The 25578-nt window shown below is 40.9% G+C and overlaps 1 protein-coding gene across 6 annotated transcripts in view; it reads right to left on the minus strand.

Annotated features, from left to right (window-relative positions):
• DENND5A (DENN domain containing 5A) overlaps positions 1-25578 on the minus strand; it is a 110167-nt gene that overhangs the window by 65063 nt on the left and 19526 nt on the right. For 4 of the 6 annotated variants that reach the window (XM_037899781.2, XM_037899783.2, XM_043549918.1 and 1 more), the window contains exons 2-4: positions 12714-12785; positions 11963-12072; positions 10413-11073 (exon numbers count right to left, since the gene is read on the minus strand). In XM_037899781.2, the coding sequence (XP_037755709.1) occupies positions 10413-11073; positions 11963-12072; positions 12714-12785 (843 nt within the window). The remainder of the gene's footprint in view (positions 1-10412; positions 11074-11962; positions 12073-12713; positions 12786-25578) is intronic. The other 2 variants (XM_043549917.1, XM_043549919.1) reach the window with 1 other exon arrangement.

Genomic DNA, 25578 nt, shown 5'->3' on the forward strand with positions numbered 1-25578 from the left:
AAAAACTCATGTAATTCCTCTCCTGGCTTCCCTTAATACATCTGTATTTTGTCAGTGCTGTTTTCGAACTGCTGTGAGGCACCAGGGAGGGCCTGATGAGCGCCACCATCATGGCAGTCATTAATAGGAACAGGATAACGCACGTGTATTGGCAGTCATGCAACTGGACGGATTTGGATGCTGCAGGAATATGACTACAAGAGGAGGAGGAAGTTGAACAGTTACTTCTGCAGGGCATTTATCTGGAGCAGTTTGACTCAGCAGAGTACTGCTTCTGGGCCCGGTCACCTTGCAATGAGTGGCGGGAGAGAGCGGTGATTAGAACAGGGGCGACAGACTACTTTCCCAGAAAGCAGCGCAGAACTCACCCTGGACCTGCAGCAGCAGAACGCCAACACGAGTTCCCCTCAGCATGGAGAATCACAGAGATGTAGGACTTGAAGGAACACTGTTAGGTCATCTAGTCCAGTCCCCGGCACTCAGGGAGAACTAAGTATCATCTAGACCTTCCCTGACAGGTGTTTGTCTAACCTGCTCTTACAAACCTCCAATCATGGAGATTCCACAACCTCCTTAGGTAATTTATTCCAGTGTTTAACTGCCCTTACAGTTAGGAAGTTTTTTCTAGCACCTAACTTAAATCTCCCTTGCTGTAACTTAATCCCATTACTTCTTGTCCTCTTCTCCGTGGATAAGGAGAACAATTTATCACCCTCTTTTTTATAACAACCTTTTACATACTTGAAGACTACTATCATGTATCCCCTGTACTCCCTCTACCCCTCCACCCGCCCCCCGCCCCTGGTCTTCTCTTCTTCAGACAAAACCAACCCCCCCCCCCCGCTTTTTTTTTTTCAATCTTTCCTCATAGGTCATGTTTACTAGACCTTTAATTAATTTTGTTGCTCTCCTCTGGGCTCTCTCCAATTCGTCTACATGTTTCCTGAAGCATGGTCCCTGAACTGGACACAGTAATCCAGTTGAGGCCTTATCAGTGCTAAGTAGAGTGAAAGAATTACGTTTTGTGTCTTGCTTACAACACTCCTGCTAATACATTCCCCCCAACAGTATTACATTATTGACTCATGTATTACATTGTTGACACAAACTAAATGAGTCAACAATGTAATACTGTTGGGGGAAAAAACAGCTCTGGAATTCGGCAGCAGCCTTGGAGCTTCCTGCAGCTGCAGGAGGTTGCCAGAGGTGGAGGTGGGTCTGATCTCCCCCCAGGCGCAGCCGTGCAGGGGAAAAGCAAATCCTGTGCCTCCCCAGCCCAGCCAGGACTAGTAGCTTGGAGCCCCTGGCTAGGGCAGCCAGGGGCTCCTAACAGTATTACATTGTTGACTCATTTAGTTTGTGATCCAATACAACTGCCAGATCTTTATCTGCCGTACTCCTTCGTAGGCAATTACTTCCTATTTTGTATTTGTGCAACTGATTATTCCCTCCTAAGTGCAGTAATTCGCATCTGTCCTTACTAAATTTCATCCTAATTAATTCCAACCATTTCTCCAGTTTGGCAAGATGATTGTGAACTCTAATCCTATTCTTCAAAGCGCTTGCAAACCCTCCCAGCTTCGTATCATCCACAGACTTTATACATGTACTGTCTATGCCATTATCCAAATCATTTATGAAGATACCGAATAGAATCAGACCCAGGAGAGATTCCTGTGGGACCCTACTCAATACGCCCTTCCAGTTTGACTGTAAACCACTGATAACTACTCTGAGTACAGTTTTCCACCCAGTTGTGCATCCTGGTAGTAGGTTCATCTAGGCTTGAAGTGAGAGGCCAGCACCATCTGGAAGCTTGCCACCCCTGATTGCTACTAGTCAGCATCTAACCAGTTTGGTATTGGTAGATCAGTTGTCAGTGCTGACCTCATGGAAGTTTGTAATGCTATTCAGGGGGTGCAGCTATGCTGGGTCACAAAGTGTTGCAGTACAGGAGAGGTTATTGACAGTTTTCCATGAATAAGGTTCCTGAACTGTTTTGGAGCTACTGATGGGACTCTCATGCCTTTTCTTTGCCCTCCACACTAGGTCTGAGACTTTATGAACAGGAGAGGGTATTTCTCCATGGTGCTGCAAGGCCTGGTTGATCACTGGGGAAGGTTCACAAATACTAGTGTGGTGTGATCTGGAAAGGTCCATGATGCCAGGATCTTTAGAAACTCTGGCCTGTTTCTGAAGCAAGCAAGAGAGTTTTTGCTCCCCATACCACCCTGGACATTAATGGAGTTATTCTGGGAGACCAGCTTACCCTCTGTTTTCCTGGCTTTTGAAGCCTTTTACTGGACACTTGGATAAGAGAAAAGACCTGTTTAACTATACCCCGATTAGCTGCAGAATGATAGTGGAGTGTGCATTTGGAAGAAGGAAATGAAGGTGGAGGGTGCTACACATGACAAGGCTGGATGTTTCTCATCCATATGTATCCTGTGTAACAAGTACTATGATATTTTGCAAAACATCTGAGAGCAATGAGAGCACATGGTGGGTGGGTGAGAGGAAGGGGTGAAGAAACTTTCTGAATTTTATGGACAGCCAGAGATGGCATCTCTGAAAAATGACCCCAGCAGCCAACAAGACAGGGTCAGGGATGCATTGTACTCCTACTCTGAAGCCAATAGTTGTGAGTAATGAATGTACTGTAGTCAAGTAAATGACTGAAATGTGTTTGTGTATTTTTATTTGATTAGGAACTGATACCACTTGGGGAAATGTTACGTAATATATAGGTGGAACTATACCTCAATGAAGTTCTGCAGCCAAGTTTAACAAAGATTTTTATTGTGTTAACCAAGTACATAGTTAACCAAGAACTTAGTGAAAGCTTAAAACTAACGGAACTAAGGCATGGCCAAACTATGAAGCGTTCAAACTCCTGTATGCGATGTGCTCAAAAGTGTTCTCCATCTCCAATATAATTGACTGTTGTGGGAAAGGCCTGTAATTAGTATGATGGAAATGATGGTCCCAGTATGGTGCATTCTCCATAGTTTGCAGGCTATTGTAAGGTTGGCATGCAATGCAGGATCTTCATAACAAAACCTGCTCTATCACAGCTGTTTGTACTGTCTGCATTATGTCCATCTCCAGGGCTATGCGCTCACTTACAGACCTTTGAGAGTTATCCAGGAAACCATCCCTCCACACTTTTGCCTTAGCAGTCCTCTCTTGGGATGCAGTCACAAGTTCCTTGAACGTGTCCTTCATTTTCTTCAGGGAGTTCTGCTATAGCGCCTTAGCTTTGACTTGGCCAGCACCCCTTCACCTTCATTTGCTTTCGCAGGTTTCTACATTCTGGTGACTCTTCTCTAGATGGGGTTAGACACACAGCTCTCCAGAGAGGGCAAACAAGTCCAGGATCTCTAAAGAGATCCATGTGGAAGCCTGGAGCACCCCGGCTGCTATAATGGGTACATTACTCTCGGCGTGGGAACTCATTACCACTACCTGATACAGCATTTAAACAGAGAAGTGACATCCAATCTAGATGACCCAGAGCAGTAGAGGGCACAAAGGTACGAAGACAGGCCAATCCAGGAGTGAATAAATGCAGTGTGGGATACTAGTTGGAGGACTGTCAGAAGTGAAGTACTTAATTAGTCCATGCAAACTTTAAAGTGAACAAACTCACTGGGAAGTGGACTTACTCCTGTTCCAGGGAGGATGACTTACTGCAATTTAAGATGCCAAATAATTTAACTTTTAAAAAGTTCACGTCTAGACATAAGGCTAGGTGAACAAACTGAAGTTAAGGAGTACTTGTGGCACCTTAGAGACTAACCAATTTATTTGAGCATAAGCTTTCGTGAGCTACAGCTCACTTCATCGGATGCATAAAAGTGCATGAAGTGAGCTGTAGCTCACGAAAGCTTATGCTCAAATAAATTGGTTAGTCTCTAAGGTGCCACAAGAACTCCTTTTCTTTTTGCGAATACAGACTAACACGGCTGCTACTCTGAAAACTGAAGTTAAAGCAACATAGCATCCAGTGTAGACAAGCACCCTAACTTTTTAGATTTTCAGATCTGTATGCTTGTTAGTCAAGCTCTACTGAACTAGTACAGTGATCTGATCTGACACAAAGAGCATAACAGAAATTGTTCTAACCAATTACGTTGTCACATAACTGGAAAAATCAGGTTTCATGACTGATTTTAAAAAAAAGTTAAGTTTTTAGAGCAAAAATTTCAAATTTGGGTGTTTAAAGTTCAGCACCTAGATCCATGCTCAGACACAACTGTCAAAAAAATCTAGATCATGCTAAAAATTAGTTAAAATGATTTCACATTCTATTTGCCTCGGAGTTCCCCTGCCAAATGTTGAGGTTTTTTAATCAAACTTCCCTGTTTTAAAAGCATTTTGCCTTTTTGCTGTTTGAAAAACCCCACATAAACAAAACAGGAAATCAAACTGATCATATATGGGAAACAGTGAAAATTATATACAAGGCATAGTTAAGTAAACAAGCTGGGAAAAAAAAACAAACTTTTTCTCTAGTCCCAGTGGTAAATGTTACCAGTAACACCCTTGATTATATAAAAAAACTTCAGACAATTTTTAGATTGAGTGTGTCATTGTAAGTACCAAAATAAGTGGCCACAGTTTTATTACAGTGGTGTTCTTCCTCTTCTGAAAGAGGAAAAACAAACATTATTAACTATGCTGATGCTAGAAATAGAGTAGGGATATCTGTTGCAATTTTCCTAGAGGTTTTGCTGTAGTAAATTTTAAAAAAAAGAGCATTTCACCAAAGGATACAGGAGCACTCACAGGAGCTAGGATAAAACAAAGCAAACTTTCAAATTACTTCGAAGTACTTCCCAGTTCCTTTCCAAGACAAATATCAAAGAAAGTTCAGTTGTGTCTGGAGCATTTTAATAGAACAGAAAGGAACCAATGCAATCTCCTGGACCATTGGCAACTCTAGCAAAGTCAAGTAGTAACTCATGTTAGCAATTGAGTATGACCACTTGAGGCAAACTAAAACACTACAGGACAACTACAATCAAAGAAGTTAACAAGCTTCTATATAAAGCTTCTTTTGTTAGTGAACAGATACACCTATATGTGAAGAACAGGAGAGAGCCATTTTTATGAATATTATGTGTACCTCAGTTTACCTACTTGATACTGTTAAGACTGGCTAAAGGGAATTAAATCAAAAGGGTCTGATACAAAGAGCAAGGAGGAAACCAAACAATGGTTGGACATAAGATACCTCTGGGTAAAGAACTTGAAGGGAATTAAGGGAACAATGCCTCTTGAAATACAACCTGGGGCATACAGTTCATTGTATGTTTACAACCAGGGTGGATCTGATTTAGGAAGACTCAACTTAATCATGTATTTCTACATAAAAGTGCATTCTTGTTGGTTGTTATAACCTTAATACATATTCTTCATGTAGGGGGCAGTTGCCCCACTTTGGCAGACAAAGGGTTAATAGCAGCCCTTGGAGCGCCTGCACAGAACCCGGCCAATCACAGAAGGCTTAGAAGCAGCCAATCAGGGCCAGGCTGAGCTCCATATAAAGGCTACAAAGCAGAGGAGACAGGAATCTCTCCCTGACAAGCAAGGGAGGAGGACAGGCTCCCAGGGATAGCACTTTAGATAGAGCAGCCTCAGGGGAATGGAGGGAAAGCTCCAGCCTGATACCTCCCAGGCTGAGGCCCCTGAAAGAAAGGGCTGAGAAGGTGCAAGGGCCAAAGGGGAAGTGGCCCAGGGAGCGCGAGCAGTAGACGGGAGAAAAGGAGGGCAGGACATGGCTGCTGCCAGAGGGACCCTGGGCAGGGACCCAGAGTAGTGGGCGGGCCTAGGTCCCCCTCCTCCATGCACCTGGCCGTGGAGGAGCCTGGCCTGATACAGACTGTGGCTTGCCCTGAGGGAAGGGACTTTGGGCTGCAGTTGGTCACAAGGGCAGGTGGAGACTGAGGACTGCAGATACCCCTGGAAGGGGAGAAAACTGAGTGGGGCACAGCCGGAGGGCTGTGTCCAGAAGAGGACGCCACAAGCCAGGGAGCAACGCAGGTCCCAGACAGCACCGCAGAGCAGAGCGATGGGCAGGACACCACCTGCAGAGGGCGCTCCACAGCTGGACAGAGCTAATTCCTGGAGCACCCAGCAGGGGGCGCCATGGTGGTGAGTTAACAACCCGTTACATTTCACAACTCAGACGTAGGTTTCATTTTTAGAAGGTACACACTATACATTTGTAAAGTGATTTATTTTGAAAACTTTTCAGATTAGTTTTACAGCTATATCAGAACATGAATGATTGTTTGGTTATTTCATTTACCAAAGGTAATTGAAGCAGATATTTATGAAGTCATTGGGAGGTGAACTATCTCCAATTCAACAGGTTAATCATTAATATTTGGAGGATTTTCTTGCCATGCTGTATTAGGAGGAGATCACCACCAGAGAGACATTTAAATTGTTTTATGTAACTAAAACAACAACAACGTTATGTATTCTGGATTTTTTTTCTTCAACAGCAAACATAATATTTTAACAAAACAAGCATGAGTTTTTGAATTTAAACATTCAAGTTTAAAACCAGGTTAGTTTTTGTTAAAATTGTTTTTAAACTAAAATAGTTAAATGAAATATTTAAAAAAACAAAAATTAAATCGACTATGTCAGCCAGGTCAACATGAGAAACTTAAAATATTGGCTTCTGCAGCTAACTCAGAAGTCGTCTTCACCTTTGTTTTCCTGTTTGCTCATAATCTGGAAAAGAAGAACAAGCTTTCCTTTTTCAGGTCCCAAACGATTTCTCAATTTGGAATGAATTAGTCCAAAGGAAGAAAATATTCTTTCTATGCTGGCAGAAGACACTACTGCTGTTAAAAGTAAGATTATCACTTCAACAGTCTCTGAATCCAAGTGCTTAAGTGACTTCCACCAGTTCACAGGTGTGACTTTCTTTAAAACATCATCAGCAAACATATATTTCTTGAATGGTTCACCTTTAGCGCTGAAGTTTATTGTAGTTGGCATTATGGAGGGATGATTGCTGGATGTCCATGTCATAGCCAACTCCTCTTCTTCAGGAGTTAAGGTTTGACCCTGGTACCGAGTATGGAGAATATTTGCAAGAAAATGAGCTGGAGATAGTGCTTGTCCCATTCGTTTTTTTAATGCTTGAAATTTAACTCTGTCATTGCATATCTCTCTTTTTAAGATCTCACTCAGTTCCTTCCAAATTTCAACAGCATCAGCAATAAAACAGCTATTTCCCTGCATTTTGTTCAAGGCTTCAGAAATGGGCTTCAGGGTACTCAGCATGTGTTCAGCATTTCTCTTAAGCCCAATGTTGAGAACTTTGGCTGTGACAGTGCCATCTATTTTGTTATCACGATTTTGTTCACAAACTGTCATCAGATTAGGCCAGTTCTTGTTATAGTGCTCAAAACAGTCCACTACTAAGTTCCATCACATTTCTTGTGGGAGAGTTAGCTTGGTTCCTCCCACTTTTTTCAGAACAGCTGCTGCAAAGTGGTTATTACGGAAGTATTTTGCAATTTCAACAACATTAGCCTTTATTTCTGGAACACTGAAGTCTTTGGCTAGGAGGTGCATCAAATGAGCACGGCAACCGTATGTTATTAGCTTGGGACTCTCTTCTAAATAATTTCTTCTCATCTTGGATACATTTGCAACCTTGTCTGTGACCAAGCTGCGTACTAGACATTTGAATTTTTTCCCCACAGTTTGTTATAGCTTTTACTGCTACTTCTTGTAAGTATTCTGCTGTGTGTGTATTTCCTGATGTATCAATTGTTTCTGTAAGGAAGACATTCCCTTCTGTTGTCACACAAGCACATACAACAGGATCACTGTGGACACTGTTCTACCCATCAAGACTCAGGTTAACAATTTTACCCTCTAGACCTTTTGCACACTGCTCAATTTCTCTTTCATACACTTTATCCAGCAATTTGCCTGAGACATCTGCTCTGTTGGGTGGACTGTATCCTGGTCTTAATGACTGAACCATGATAATGAAGTGTGGGTTCTCTATCATGCGGAAAGGAGAGGTTGTTGTATAAACAAACCGGGCAATTTTTTCATCAATTACCTCTTTTTGTAATCTGCTGGTTCTTAACACAAACTTATCTATGGTTGTTTCTGGATAATGGAGATTTTTTTTTCTTTTTGCTACAGGTGATATACTGTGGCTATGTGACGTACATGGTGTGACTGAAACACTATCATTGGCAGATAACGCTGAAACTATTGAAAATGATGGTGATCTTGAAGGTGGATAGTCTTCAGAATCCTGTATGTTGAGGACAGATTCTCCTAAACAAAGTAAGTCAATGCAGTTATTTATTTATTATTACCATACTGCTCATTTAGTATTACTCATTGCATTCACTGACACTTGGTACTACTTTAAAGGTGAAATTGTAAAAGGAAGATCTGCCTATTTCAGCTATTTTTTTTATCACAACTGCATCTAAATTGATAGTACCATAGAGTAACAACTGTATTTTTTGCTCAGACATGAGAATTCAAGAATAGTCCAGAAGGAAGACAGGCAGTCCTTAAGAAAGAAGTATAAAATAAAGTTTACCAACCTGAAGATCCTGCATGTTCAGTCATGTTCCTTTCATCATCTTCAACGCAGCTTCCTCCAAAGAAGGAACACTTCTCATGATGTTGTTTCATTCAGGAAACAATTTAGGGGGACGGATAGCTCAGTGGTTTGAGCATTGGCCTGCTAAACCCAGGGTTGTGAGTTCAATCCTTGAGGGGGCCATTTAGGGATCGAGGGCAAAAATTGGAGATAGCTCCTGCTTTGAGCAAGGGGTTGGACTACATGACCTCCTGAGGTCCCTTCCAACCCTGATATTCTATGATTCTATGAAACCAGGCCTTGCATTTCTTTGTTGCACTGTTTGCATTTTGCACGCATGCCTGTCTTACCCACAGGTAGAGAAACTTCATTAAAATATTTCTCTGGGTCTCTTTTACGGCCTGCTGCCGTTATAGGTTTTCCCTTCTAATGAGAGAATGGTATGGTAGATCTCAAACCAATGAAGGCTACACTCAGAAAGACCTCAAGACTTCTGGAATATGCTGCTCAAACAGTTTCACTTTTGTTTCTACTGCCTGTCCCTCCCTTCTCACATTTATCTCCAGACTTCTTCTCCTTGTCCAGAACTATTCTGCCCCCAACAATCTTCTATTCATTGAACTTTTTGAAACTTTGCACCTTTAGAGAGAGGTAAGGGATTGACTGTGAACACAAACTTGCAGAGGGACAATAGGGTTGAGGTCTGTTATTTCTCACCTCTATATATTTAATTTATTTTAAAACATTGTTTGCTGTTAACAAGCATGTTATCTCTGAAGACACAAATCCACAGTTTGAGAATTGAAAAACTAAGCATCTCTGATATCTTCTAGACTGAGCACTGAGTCCCATTAGGTAGATAGAAAGATTAACCTAAATAATCTATACAGAAGCCCTGGAACCCCATGAGATTGGGTTCCTAACCCATGAACTATTGGAACTCATTTACAAAAGTTTTCTTAACATATTGTCTCAGACTATAGAATTAGAATGTATAATCCCTATTACATTATATCTCATCACGGATCTTAATTAAAAATATCTTTATAAAAAAATCAGATTTAAATTTAAAAAATTGATTTTTTTTTTTTTAAAATCATGGATTTTTTTTTATCCACCCTGTTTACAATTGTATATATCTACATTATAGGCAGTCTAGTGATCTAGCTATAGCACCATAGCTGTGCTGCTGTAGCTCTGTAGCGTGGACACTTCCTACAATGACAGAAGAGCTTTCTCCATCAGTGTAGGAACTACACATCTCCAAGGAAACGCAGCAGCAAGGCTGACAGAAGCATTCTTCCATCGACCTAGCTGCATCTATACCAGAGATTAGGTCAACACAACTACTGCACTCAGGGCTGTGAATTTTTTATACCACCAAGTGCCGTAGCTGTGTTGACCTAATTTATGTGTAGACCACACCTAAGATACCCCTCGTTGAGTGAAGGCAGAGCAGGAATTCAGCAAGCTGGGGAGAAACCATCCATTTATTCCTCTAATTAATGGCGATTTTGCAAAGAAAGAAGAAGGCCAGCTTTCTTGTCCTGTCTCATGTCATTACATGCATACGGGATATTAAAGTAAGGCCAACATTTTCAAACTCAAGTGCCTGAAGTTAGGTACTATGATTTTCAGAGTTGCTGAGGGCCTTCACTTTCCAGTGAGGTCTGATTTAAATCACTCTGACAGCAGCGACACACTGACAGCAGTGACATGCCAATAGTAGTTTATTACAGCTATTTATTTTTTTGAATCTCTATTAAAAAAAACTCATGCCATTAGTTACACAGGACAAAACAAGAGTACTCACGCTGTGAATAAAGCAGTATCTGGAATTCCAGAAGAGCACAAGTAAAGAGCTGAACCACATTTTCCACTCCAAGTAATTCAAAAACTTCTTTAACTGGAAAGTCAAATAATGGCAGTTCACTGGTGCTTGGTCTCTGGCAGATAATTGGTCCATAAACACCTGAAAATTTTAAGGATCTCCCTGCCGGAGGAAGAGGAACCTCATAGAGAATATTGTAGATGTAACTTTCCAAAGGTAACGGTGGCGGTTGAAGAGAAGTTACAGCTTGGTGAAGTTGCTCAAGTACTTTCTTACAAGCCTTCATGAAAGACATTGGGGTAATCAGACAAATGCACTTAGAGACATACAGTGTGTCTCTGCTAATATCATAGGAGTTAAAACGCTGTAGCTTTGATACAGAAGTTACATTACAGTCTTCTATGCTGCTACAGCTATCTTTGTCATTTGTGGGTGGAATATGCAGAATGTCATATTCAGCATTGTGCATATGATATAATGTCTGCATTGCACTACAGATTTGCTTGCTTGTAACTTCCTCATAAAATGTGAGAGAAAACCCAAATGTCCGCGAGCCATCTTCACGGGTGATTATAAACGAATGGAACTGAGGGTCTCTGGAATCGGATTGGGTCTTGAAAGCAAGCCCTTTAGGCATACACAGCTATAAAAAAACAAAAAAAGTGGGAAAAGTTAAATAAATACTAAATTACATTTTGCTTGTTCTTTCAAATTTTTTGGCAATAACAGACAGCATTTGAGAATGCTGAGGACTGACATTACATTTCATTTCTCTCTAAATAGATTTTGTAAGACATTATTACATTAGGTAGTGTCTTAAACACAAATATATTAACTAAGAGTTATTACACAGAACAAAGGCATGCAGCATAAGGCCCACATCTGATTTTTCACTAAAGTTCACAGGAAACTTTATCACTGGCTTCGTATGAACAGAATTACATCATACAAAAATAGTGGAAGAAAAAATGTTTTGATCATGATTTTTGCTTTTAAAAGAAGAATATATATTTTATTTAAAGCACAGTAAAAATATAAGGTGAGGTAAGAAGTTAAATTCCATTCCCTGAAAAAGAAAAATAGATGTAGACGGAACAACTAATCATTAACCACAAAAGACTAATTTTCCCTCACTTCTACTCCAACAGTCTACTCTCTGGCATACTGCAGCATAAGGGTAAAAAAATTATTCATCATGAGTCCTGCCTCAGCACAGGGGGATGAACTAGATGACCTCTTGAGGTCACTTCTGGCCCTAAAATTGCATGATAATACGAAAATCAGTTATTTTAGGGGAAAAGGCCTTTTTATATTCTCCAAGTATAAAATCAAACGGGAATTGTTTCATTTAAACTAATCTGCAAAATTTAGAGCAACCTGTCAATCAGTATTTAACATTTTGTACTGCAGCTTTTTATTTTGCCATTATCAAAAGATAATTTCTTGAAAGAATCCAGTTGGGCAATTATAGTAAACGCAGCACTAGTCTTAAAAACCCAACAAAAACAAAGAGCACCTTAGGTCATACTGACCATTCCCACTGCATCCTGGTCAAAAGGATTCCATTCTACATTCTCAGGATAACGAGCAAGAACTTTGGACTTAAATGTGCGTCTTAATGGAGTCTGTTCAAAATTTTCACCTGAAAAAGTGAAGAAAAAAAAAATCAAGTCAATCATTTCATTCTCTTTCCAAGCTCTTTCACGTAAGGCCAGAAAGCAAAAATGTCAGTAGGCAAACGTGAAGATAAGTGGATTAAGTACAGACATTCCCTTTAACAGAAACAGAAAATGCAAGATAGCATATAATTAGACTGAAAAGTATTAGCACTGGTAACATTTATACACCATTATTTATCTGTGCTTTTCTTGAAACGTGAATGTGCTAGAGGCAGTCTACAGTTACTGTTTTGTCTTTATTTTTTAGCAGCAACTGTAGAAGCTGCATTTGGATTATTTCAAATTCTGTTTGGAGCACAGCAATAGAATACATTGCAGAACATAATCTGAATTGTATTACCCGTGAAAAGCACAAATAGACAAGAGATGCAAAGATGAAACGAAAAGCTTAAGACAGAGCTTGAGACAGACACAAGTGACATCACTTAAAAATCTCCTCAAATTTTCTTCTTGGAGACTGACAGTCTGGAAATCCACCCCCTACTTAAAAAAAAAAAAAGTCAGCTGTGAAGAGAGAATCTAGGAAGTTAAGAGGTCAAAGGGCACAAAAGATATTGAAAGAGCTAGAAAGTTTGTGCTGTTTTTCTTTTCTTTTTCCTTTTACCTTCTACTGCACTTGCAATGAAACAGCCGGCACCATCTCGGGTTTTAGAGGCCTGTATATACTGGCATAGTGCTATATAACAAATAAAAACAACACTGCATTACAATTTAATAATGTGAACTATTCAGTAATTATACAGCTAGAAGTGACCAATGCACAATATTTCATACAAAATTAGCCGGCACAATAGATTTGATTCCATATTTTCCTAACACATACTTCTTAAGCATATTAATAGCTATAAAAATGGAGCAATAATAAGCCATCAGAAATGTCATCAATAAATACACTTCAGAGGACGGGAATTCTTGCACTACAGTTCTCCTTGGCCAAGACATCACTGCAGTGGTAATTAACTACATGTTAAACTAATGCCTTCTTTAAAAGCCATATTCTAAAATTCCCTTAAGAGGAGATGATGAAATTCACCCCATGCAAGGGCCCAGCCCAAGACCTATGCACCAGTTAAGACCTACGTAAACCCTCAAAATAGGGTTTAAGTGAGATTTAAGTGGTGCATAGACATGGTGCTGACTTCCCCCATTGAGTAATGGGAGGCCTAAGTGGCCCATAAAGCCTCATTTGGAGCCTCTGTGCTGGGATGAATTTAATTTCCAGAGTATAAAATTCAACCATCATGGGTCTTGCTGCTGTAGCTCACTTCACCAACTGCAATTTTTAATACTTGGTTTTTGTTTTTTTTTAAAGGCAAACAAAATTTGCCTCCCAAAATAACCTTTGCCTTCTTACTAGAATGTGGTAGCAAGCATGCAGTTGGTAACAGCTGCTGTAACAATTGGGCAGAATTACATGAAATCACATGCTTTAAATAAATCTAGAGACTTCAGCAACACCTGCAAAAGGAAAAAAAAACAAAACAAAAAAAAACCCCACCACATTTCAACCCCTCATTTATTATCTTGTACATAATAATTAAGCAGCAAAGGAAGTTGATTTGGAATTTGTTGGGTTTGTTCTGTTTTTCTACAGTAATATTTAAAATTACACTTCTATATTGACTGAAACAGCTTCAAATCTTTGCGCTGCACAACATTAGGTTCTGCAAAATGCCCCCACATTCCCAAATATAGCTTTCTGAGGGGACACAGCAGCAAACTCTACCAACTCTTTTAATGGGGTTCTTAAAGTGAAAATCCCTAACAAGGGCTCCAATTCAGGAAATCACTTAAGCACATACTTCAAAGTTAATCATCTTTAAATGCTGTACCGAACAGTGACTTTTTCCTGAATCAGAACCTAACAGAGGCCATGCTGGATCTGAAATATTTAATCCCCCATATTTAAAAAAGAGCCCCCAATTTTCACTTTCATGACTTTAGTTTGCACATCCACCTTTTTTCTGTAAATGTATCTGATCCCCATGCAGCTTTTTTCAGCTGCTTTTGTAATTATGTACATCTTTATATGGTACTGAAGCTATATCTAGTTACTGTGCAAGAGCCTATTTGGGAAAATTTGAAATCTATTAATAGGAATATTTGGGTATTAAAAAAAAAAAAGGACCACATATAACTCCTCTAAAATGTAATTAACGAGATCATTTGGAGGGTCAGTCAACAAAAGACTATTTAGTAACACTGACATTTATGGAACAGTTTAAAATGAAATAATTAAACGAAAAGTGAACCCAACAGCTTAGACCAGTGGTTTTCAAACTGTGGGTCACGACCCAGTAATGGGTCACGGAATGGAAAGCACTGGGTCGCGGCGGTTCTGGTCAGCACCGCCGACTGGGCCATTAAAAGTCCCATCGGCAGTGCTGCCTGGCTAAGGCAGACTAGTTCCTACCCGTTTTCACACTGTGCTGTGCCCTGGAAGCAGCCAGCAGCAGGTCCACCTCCTAAGCGGGGGGGACAGGCCCCACCCCAAGCACCGGCTCTGCACTCCCGTTGGCTGGGAACCAGCCAATGGGAGCTGGGGGAGTGGTGCCTGTGGGCGGAAGCCATGTGGAGCCACTTGCGTACCTCTGCTTAGGAGTCGGACCTGCCTAGGAGTCGGACCTGCTGCTGGCTGCTTCCGGGGAGCCGCGCGATCTGCAGTGCCAGGACAGGCAGGAAGCCTGCCTCTGCACCCCGGCTGCACCACTGACCAGGAGTCGCCGGAGGTAAGCCCACACCCCAGCCAGCCCTACACCCCAATCCCTTGCCCCAGCCCTGAGCCCACCCCCTCAAACCCGGAGCCCCCTCCTGCACGCCAAACCCCTCATCACCAGCCCCACCCCAGAGCCTGCACCCCCAGCCCTGACTCCCTCCTGCACTCCAACCCTCTGCCCCAGCCCTGAGCCCCTCCCACACTCCAAACCCCTCATCCCCAGCTCCGTTGGGTCGCGAGCATCAACAATTTTCTTCAACTGGGTAGCCAGAAAAAAAAGTTTGAAAACCACCTTCCTAGATGCAAGCTACCACTCTGTCAAAAATGGGCAAAGAAAAATAAATGACATTCCACACATCCACCCCAGATCTCTCAACTTTCACACAGACTCCAAGGAAAAACCCCAGAGACCTCTGTAGTACAGGCTTTTAAAAATAAGTCATGAGATTTAAAACACATACTGTTTTCTATACTGTGTCAGTCTAGAATGATGTAATGTCAGCTTTAATCAATTCAGAAAAAGATAGACATTTACTAAGTTAGTTTGTTGTTTTTCTTCCATGGTATTTCAGACAGAAGTAAACACTTGCATGCCAACTTCTCTCCTACACTTTGTGGTAGGTGGTTTCAATCACCAGGTTCCCAAAACCACAATTATCAGCAGATGTTTAAAAGAAAATAAAACACAAATATTCCCTGGGTTAGGAACCTTCTTTTAACAAGATGTTTCATTATGATGATCAATTTCAAAGTACATGTTTACTGAGACCATTTTAACTCTGCAATTAAGAGTAACATTGTGATATCACTGAAGAGAAGCTGTCTGAAATATATTTAAGAACCTGCAGCAAGAAAAGAAAGTGTAGCTCTGCAGTATAGGTGAAATCAGAGGTTGTTATAGCTGTGTCTACAAGTTAAAACCTTTTAAAATGACACTGTCAAAGTTAAGCCAAAAATACTGACTTGACCCCTAGAAGTCAACAGTTTTTGTTTTTTTCCCTTTTAAGTCAATCCACGGCCCAGGTGGAAATACAAAACAAAACTCACATGCCATCCTGTAAAGTTAGCAGAAATCAAACTAGTGCACATGTGCCACTGTTGTATGAGTAGGCTATGTTCAACATTGCCTTGATACTGTTCTTCTGTACATACAGCCATCATGCTCAGTCTTCATCAGCATCTGGGAGAACTGATGCTATTTCCTGATTTCAAATTTGTCCTATTATCTTTCCAAGTTAACAGTGCTCATCTTTTTTCACCGCAGTATGCCTTTTCACCTTATAGGTGTCTCTTACCAGCCTTGGCAAGTGGGCCTTCAGAATGAGCAATCTTGCCTTCAAAAGAAAATGGGTGGGTTCCATTAGGAGATTTCAAAAGGCAAGTTATGTAGAAAAGGCTTAATGCAAAGTTCAGGCTGAAAACCAAGATGTGGCCTCTTGAGTCCAAAAATCCACCCCGAGACACTCTTTTCCTGTAACTGCCAAAGGAAGATATTCAACAACTGCAGGTTTTAGTGCTGCTGAACACATCTACCAAGGAAAATAGAAATTTGATCATATATTGCTTGTGGGCATTGTTTATCTCAAAGTGCAGATAAAAGCAAATAAGGTGTTAACTATGTTTCTGGCACTGCCAATCAGCAGATTACAGGACCATGTGGCTTATGGAGAAAGCAAATCATCTTGACATCTCTTCATTTACTGCTGACCTCAAAGGCTTCAGTAAAGAAGGGAAGATCAAGTTTAACAGACACAGTAAACTGAATATTGGAAAACACCAGTAACAGTTTCTCTAAACTTAAGAAGATGAGGACGCAAGAGAAAAGAAAAGTTCTGTAAAAATCTGATGTGTCCAATAAGTTCACAGTGTTGCCAACTCTTGAGATTTTTTGTTTGTCTGTTTTATTTTGTTTTTTGTTCCAAGGGACAGATTTCAGCCAGGGCTGGTGTTCATCTTGTGATGAGTCCAGACGCTCCAGCCCTCTAGTGAATTTCACCCTGCCAGGGGGCAGGGAAACACAGGGGAAGCCTCCCCGATTGGCTGCTTTCCCCACTGGCCTGCCCCCTAGGATAGAGCAGCCAATCACTGCTGCTGCAGGAGCCAGGCAGGGCTCTTCCCTGCTCTCCCTCCGGGGATACAATTATTCTCATAGGAGGGGCAGGGCGGAAGAGGATGAAGGAAGAGCCCAGCAGCTCAGGATGTCTCTGCTCCCCCCACCCCTCCTGTGAGCAATGGGATGGCACCTCCACTCCCCTCCCTCCAACACTCAGCCTGGGAAGTGGGGGGGAGAAGAGGGAAGTGACACCCATGGAGCTGCCCCCCATGCAGCCGCCCCCACACGTCGGGATAGGGGAGGGAGGAAGGAAGAACCCCAGGAAGAGTAGAAATGAGGCTGGGACAGGGCTGAACCGAGGTGGGGGACAGGGAACAGGACTGATTTGGGCATTGGGGGAAAGAGCGGCTGCAGGAGGTAACCAAAAATCACCGTACCCTATAAATGTGGGAGTAAGCAACACGCACTGTCACAGGCACACTCAGCGGGAGGAGAGGGGAGTTAAGAACTAAAAAGACCAGATCCCAAAAAACATTTATTTATTATTTTTAGTCTCATGACTTTTTGAATCTTGGGAGTTGGCAACACTGTTTTCCAGTATTTTACTTCAGGCCAGCACATTTCTGAACATATTGGTGCATGCCTCAATATAATGAGCCAATTTTATATTATTACATTACTATTTGTATTACAGCAGCATGCGGAGATCCCTGCTAAGATTGGGGCCCCCACAGTGCAAGGTATTGAACTCACACAGAAAGGGTTTGTCTACACTGGACTTTTAACTCAAGGTAAGTATTGTCAATCAATTATTCAGCCCATACATAGGTTCTGAAGACATAGCTTAAAAGCTCCTCTTCTCACAGAGAGTCCCAGCACAGACGGGGGGACTCACAGCAGCCAGGGAGGGAAAAGTTTACTTGTTTTACCTCACTATGCTTCATGTATCTGGCTGATGAATCTTGCCCATATGATCAGGGTTTAGCTGATGGCCATCTTTGGGGTCGGGAAGGAATTTTCCTCCAGGGCAGATTGGAAGAGGCCCTGGAGGTTTTTCGCCTTCCTCTGTAGCATGGGGCACGGGTCACTTGCTGGAGGATTCTCTGCTCCTTGAAGTCTTTAAACCACGATTTGAGGACTTCAATAGCACAGACATAGGTGTGAGGTTTTTTGCAGGAGTGGGTGGGTGAAATTCTGTGGCCTGCGTTGTGCAGGAGGTCAGACTAGATGATCATAATGGTCCCTTCTGACCTAAATATCTATGAATCTATGTTCTCGTCATTCTGACCCTTACTGTACTTCCAGCCTTTCACCACTACCCCTCCTCTTCCTTCATTCTACCTTATCTTTTCCCCATTTTTCCACAGTCCCCACAATATCAACAAAGTGGAAAAGAAGCCACAGAAATTGGTGGGTTTAAATGAAAAGGATGTAAGCAGGAATAAGGTTAAGATATAAAGTTTGAATAGTTAGGAACACAAGTGGAGTTTGTGTTTGTTATAGTTCCCATCCTTTGACACTTTACTTTTATTTGTTTGATAAAGATCTCAAGTCTTTAGTAATTGGTTCTCTCTGATCATGTCCTGATGAGCGTTCAGAACTTCTCTGGATACTGTAGGGGAAGGCTTTTTCCTGTCTCCCACCTGGCCTGCTTATCAGCAAGTCTCAAGTATGAGTCCATAATTATATAAGGTTGCAGCTACATCAACAATCCCACAAAAGATGTCCTATTTTCACAAAAAGCTGGGAGGAAGGAATACCAGCTAAGTAAATGAGATAGGCACGGTAAAAAGTCCCCAGCTATACCCCAAAAGAACAATGTTACAAGTAAAATGGATTAAAATCTTTTGCACACATTTCATCATAGAAAAAACTTTTCTAAAACACAAAGTTTGTGGGAAAAATGGTCAATGTGACAAATTTTCTATGACGCGTTTCATGAATCTTAATTGACATAGTTGTTAAAATAGCTTACTGAAAACCACATACTTACTGAAAACTGGATTTTATTTTTTTTTGGTAAGTGACAAATTTAATCTTTTTTTAATCACATTAATGGACAATGAGTCTATTTCAAACCTTGCAAATGGAAAACTTCAAACATTTTCACCAATTCATTTTTCCAACAGTTCCAGTTACCACCTATTTCCTGGAAGTCATTGGCTAGGACGTTGCATGGTTAGCGGCCACTATTATTAACTGTACAGTATATTAACTATTTTGTATATGGGCACAATTCATTTGTGACAACCCTGTGACTAGATGGTTACAAAATTAGTTAATTATAATGCAGAAAAGCGTAAATTATATACAGTAGATCTGAACTATGCTAATTATATTAAATGCATCTAGGTAACTTATATGGGTCCAGTTATATTATCTGGACAGGAATTATTACCTGTACCTTTTCCAGTGCCAATCCCTTCCAAGGAAAACTTTATGGTTTTACGGATCTGTTTTTTCCTAACCATTTGTTTTTCTTTTTTAAAAAAATGAAAATATGTTTGCAAGGGGATTCTTTCCTGCTTTTAACACAATCACTTAATCTTTGCAGCCCACATGCTACCCTGGCAGGTTTCGGGTCCTGTTTTCAACACTAGATATTATAAAATAGTCGATTTTCATAGAGCACATTTGTCTTTAAACAGGGTGAGGATGAAAGGAAATGTTAAAAACGTTTGTAAGTAAACAGGAAAACTGCCTTTAAAAAAACCACACAAACCAACTTGTTTGTCAACAATTTCCACCTTGAGGAATTTATAAAAGCCTTTTACTGCAGAGCTACTATTCTTGTACTTAAATTGTGCAAGACTGTGAAAACTGCACAGGAACATAGTACTCAGAACAACCTCTGAAGGGGATATGAGAGGAAGCATCGTAAAGCTCCATTGTCACCCCCTACTGCAGGAACAGTAAACTTGGAGAGGAGCCCTTTATTAACCAAAAGAAGCCTGTAAAAATACAAGCAAATTTGATTGATCATGATACACTGACCTTAAAGAATCATTAACAGTGCCACCTTCATTTGTTTATTGGCTCCAGTACAGAGTCTGAGCTGCTCAAAACAATTACAAAGACAGCCAGAAACTAAGCGTATTGATTTTTTGATTCAATAATTTGTCGCTTTTCGCTATCTGCCAAGCATCATTTCTTTTCTTAAATGGCCATGGTACAGGATATTATTGATCCAGCTCATTCAGTCTTGATGTACATTTACATTATGTACTCCATTTTTTAATGATAAGTCATACTGAATGTAGCAGGTAATCGAAACATCAAGTTTATATTTTGACATATGCTTATATGAATCCTATGTGGTATAAAGACCGATGCTCCCCTCATTAAGACATCAGATATTAAAATAGATTAATTATGCAAAAATCTTAAAGGCTGTTAACAGGGTGGATTTGATTTAAATCACTAGTTGGGAAGACTTTATTTAATCATGGTTTTCTACTTAAAAGTACATTCTTGTTGGTTCTTAATACATATTCTTCACAACTCGGTGATAGATGTAGGTTTCATTTTTAGAAGGTACACACTATACCATTTTTAAACAGTGATTTATTTTCAAAACTTTTCAGATTAGTTTTACAGCTAAATGAATGAGTGTTTGGTTGGTTATTTCATTTACCAAAGGTAATTGAAGCAGATATTTATGAAGTCATTGGGAGGTGAACTATCTCCAATTCAACAGGTTAATCATTAATATTTGGAGGATTTTCTTGCCATGCTGTATTAAGAGAACATCACCAGATAGACATTTAAAATGTTTTATTTAAGTAAACAACATTACGTATTCTGGATTTTTTTTCTTCAACAGCAAACATATAATATATTCACAAAAAAAGCATATGTCCCTCGCTTCTCACATTTATCTCGACTTCTTCTCCTTGTCCAGATCTATTCCACTCCCAACAATCTTCTATTCATTGAACTTTTTGAAACTTTGCACTTTTAGAGAGAGGTAAGGGATTGATTCTGTGTACACAAATTTGCAGAGGGACAATAGAATTGAGGTCTGTTACTTCTCACTTCTATATATTTATTTATATTAAAACATTTTTGCTGTTAAGCATGTTACCTCTGGAGACACAAATCCACAGTCTGAGAACTGCAAAACTAAGCATCACGTGGTATCTTCTAGACTGAGCCCCACTGGACAGATAGAAAGATTAACCTAAATAATCTATACAGAAGCCTATGGAACCCCATAAAATTTGGTCCCTAATCCATAAACTATTGAAACTCATTTACAAAACTTTTCTTAAACATATGAATATATTGTCTCATACTATAGAATTAGAATTTATAATCCCTATTCCATGATGAGATATCTTTGATATATAATGTATCTATCTATAGATACGCTTTTTGAGGAACAAACCTTTTTTCAAAAAAAACCAATTTAAATTTAAAAAATCAGACTTTTTTTAATTATTATTTTAAATCACTGATTGTTATCCACCCTGGCTGTTAATCTTTGACTAAATATAATGCAACAAATTAAACAAGAACATGGAGTGATTTGCTGCTGGTCTGCAGCAGCAGCAAATGACACCCCCAATGCTGGCTCAGCTGTGCTGGCCAGCACACTGGCAGAGTAGAGCTGAGGCTCCATCACCTCCCTTTACACACTTTCCACACCCACTTACTACTACATTTCCAAACCCAAAGTCTAGGCCAGGGAACCTGTGCAAGGAGGGGTGGTAGTCTTCCTCACCCATGGCACCGTGCAATCTATGTCACAATCTAACCCTTAGTGTCTGAGTGCCAGAGAGAACACATCTCGGCAATGCACACATTAATTCAAAGCAATCTATAAAAACAAATACTACTCATAAAAGTTAAGATAATTTCAAATACGTACACTAATTTATCATATGTTCTACGATAATTCTAGCCTGCTTCCAAGAAACTGCAGTGCAGTGTACATGGACATATTTAAATGAAAGTAAACATAAAAATAACTCCTTTTTGATTTCTTAATTCTTGTTCTTGGGTGGAAACTGCATTATATAATAACATGCTGCACAGTCAAACAGGATTACACACAGGTATCAAATATGAATATCAAAATTACTTCCAAAATGCAGATAATGTATTGTATGGGGAACTGGCAGTTAACAATGAAGTATTTATTCTAAATTCAGCTTCAGGCAAGAATGATAGTGGGAGTCTTGATTCAACCCACAATAGAATTCAGAGAACATACAAAAAGACGTAAGAAATTCTTCCCATAAAGGGAGAATTGCAACCCCATAAGATTATTATAAGTAATAAACCTACAAACTGCTCCTGCCCTATAATCCACAGACCAAATATAGTTACAGTTGGCTTGCAAGACAGATACTGGAATATTGCATCCACTTCTGGTGTCAACATTTTTAAAAGGATGTTGAAAAAATGGAGGGGGTGCAGAGAAGAACCACAAAAGTGATGCAAGACCTGGAGAAAACACTTTACAGTGAAAGATTTAAGGACTTTTACTCTGTTTAGTTTATGTGACACTGACAGATCAGCTAACTGACGTATGAATGACTCCATCAAAATTTAACATGAGGCATTGCAATTGTAATCAAGACAATCCACTTATGTATGAGTATCAAAGAAACGTTCATTAGGCTAGCAATCCCCAACTCAAATCACTTTGTATTGATAAGAATCAAAGAATAGTTGCTAAGTGTATTTGTCTGTTTACCTATATCTTGTTAGAAGTTTACCAATGTAATCCAATTAGCTTTTAAATGCTAAATCCTTTCTGTCTTAATTGCCTTACATTATGTGTGCCACTGTGTTAGGTTAATCTGAAAATCAAAGATGTAAGACACTGCAGAAAACTAATATTATTTAAAAAAAAAAAAAAGAGTACTTGTGGCACCTTAGAGACTAACAAATTTATTTGGGCATAAGTTTTCATGGGCTAAAACCCACTTCACTGGATGCATTCAGTGGAAAATACAGTAGGAAGATATATATACACAGAATATGAAAAAATGGGTGTTGCCATACAGACTGTAACAAGACTAATCAATTAAGGTGGGCTATTATCAGCAGGAGAGAAAAAAACTTTTGTAGTGATAATCAGGATGGCCCATTTCAAACAGTTGACAAGAAGGTGTGAGTAACAGTAGGGGAAAAAAATTAGCATGGGGAAATAGTGTTTACTTTGTGTAATGACCCATCCACTCCTAGTCTTTATTCAAGCCTAATTTAATGGTGTCCAGCTTGCAAATTAATTCCAATTCAGCAGTCTCTCGTTGGAGTCTGTTTTTGAAGTTTTTTTGTTGGAGAATTGCGACTTTTAGGTCTGTAATCGAGTGACCAGAGAGATTGAAGTGTTCTCCGACTGGTTTTTGAATGTTATAATTGACGTCCGATTTGTGTCCATTTAATCTTTTACGTAGAGACTGTCCAGTTTGACCAATGTACATGGCAGAGGGGCATTGCTGGCACATGATGGCATATATCACATTGGTAGATGTGCAGGTGAACGAGCCTCTGATAGTGTGGCTGATGTGATTAGGCCCTATGATGGTGTCCCCTGAATAGATATATGGACACAGCTGGCAATGGGCTTTGTTGCAAGGATAGGTTCCTGGGTTAGTGGTTCTGTTGTGTGGTTGCTGGTGAGTATTTGCTTCAGGTTGGAGGGCTGTCTATAAGCAAGGACTGGCCTGTCTCCCAAGATCTGTGAGTGAGGGATCGTCCTTCAGGATATGTTGTAGATCAGGGGCAGGCAAACTTTTTGGCCTGAGGGCCACATCAGGTTTCAGAAATTGTATGGAGGGCAGATTAGGGGAGGCTGTGCCCCCACCTCCATCTGCCCCCGCTTGCTTCTCGCCCCCTGACAGCCCCCCCTCCCCAGGACTCCTACCCCATTCACACACACCCCCACGTTCCCTGTGCCCTGACTGCCCCCCACCACCCCATCCAACCCCCCCTCCTGACTGCCCCCCCCGGGATCCCTGCCCCCATTCCCCACCCTCTGACCACCCCGACCCCATCCACACCCCTGCTCCCTGACCACCACCCCGAACTCCCCTGCCCTCTATCCAACCCCTCTTGCCCCCTTACTGCACAGCACAGAGCACCGGTGGCTGGCGGCGCTACAGCCGCACCGCCCAGAACGTTGCCCGGCCGCCCAGAGCGTTGCGCCAGTGTAGTGTAGTAAATTGCTCTCCGTAACTGCTACCAGTATCACATGCCTACGCAGAGCAGTTTAATACACTACACCAGCAGCATGGTGCGCTGAGGCTGTGGGGGAGGAAGAACAGCGGGGGAGGGGCTGGGGGTGAGCCTCCCGGGCCAGGAGCTCAGGAGCCGGGCAGGAGGATCCCGTGGGCTGGATGTGGCCCACGGACCATAGTTTGCCCACCTCTGTTGTAGATCCTTGATGATGCACTGGAGACGTTTTAATTGGGGGCTGAAGGTGATGGCTAGTGGCGTTCTGTTACTTTCTTTGTTGGGCCTGTCCTGGAGTTGGTGACTTCTGGGTATTCTTCTGGCTCTGTCAATCTGTTTTCTTCATTGCTGTTTCTTCAGCAGGTGGGTAGTTTTAAGAACGCTTGATAGAGATCTTGTAGGTGTTTGTCTCTGTCTGAGGGATTGGAGCAAATGCTGTTGTATCTTAGAGCTTGGCTATAGACAATGGATCGTGTGGTGTGGTCTGGATGAAAGCTGAAGGCATGTAGGTAAGTATAGCGGTCAGTAGGTTTCCAGTACAGGATGGTGTTTATGTGGCCATCGCTTATTAGCACCTTAATGTCCAGGAAGTAGATCTCTTTTGTGGACTGGTCCAGGCTGAGGTGGATGGTGGGATGGAAATTGTTGAAATCATGGTGGAATTCCTCAAAGGCTTCTTTTCCATGGGTCCAGATGATGAAGATGTCATCAGTGTAGCGTAAGTAGAGTAGGGGTGTTAGAACAACGCTTCCTCAGTTCTCTTCCCCTAAGTCAGCCATAAAAATGTTGGCGTATTGTGGGGCCATGTGGGTACCCATATCTAGACTGTCTTCAGCTCAACTATCTGTTATAATGGAGGACCGGCTAATTGCCCTATGTAAATGAGTGTAACTAGTTTACGTGTGTATGAATAGGAAATAGAAGATTAACTTCAAAGCAAAGGTCCACAAACTATCTGCATTGCCTATTCTTCTGAGGAGGAAAGCCCTGCTGTGACAATTACTGTGAGGAGGCTTGTCAGCCTGCTAGAGAGCTATAAATACTGGATCTGGGGCATGATCCTGTCATCTCTCATCTGCTGAACTTTGAACTGGGAAAGTTCAAGCTATGGGATTGAGATCTTCCAAGTATTATTTGGAATACCTTAGAAAAAATATGGAAAGACTAACAAACTTTACATCTAAGCTGCCTTTGGATTCTGAATTGTTGGGATAATTCCAAAGAGACTTTTACAAGCCAGCAGATATAACATTACTGCTATGACCTGATTTATGAACAATGAAAATCACTTTTATGTATACGATTCCTTAACCATTCAATAACTCTTCTTTTCTTAATAAATCTCTAGTGAGTTTACTAAGGATTGCATGATAGTGTAATATTTGGGTAAGATCTGAAAAATATATTGACCTGAACGTAAGTGTCTGATGCTTTGGAATTGGCAGAACTTTAAGTCTGGTGAACAGGGTTTTCGGTAACCTATCACTACTTTAGATCTGTTTGCCTAAATGGGAG

The sequence above is a fragment of the Chelonia mydas genome, chromosome 6 (assembly GCF_015237465.2).
Source record: "Chelonia mydas isolate rCheMyd1 chromosome 6, rCheMyd1.pri.v2, whole genome shotgun sequence".
Lineage (NCBI taxonomy): Eukaryota > Metazoa > Chordata > Testudines > Cheloniidae > Chelonia > Chelonia mydas.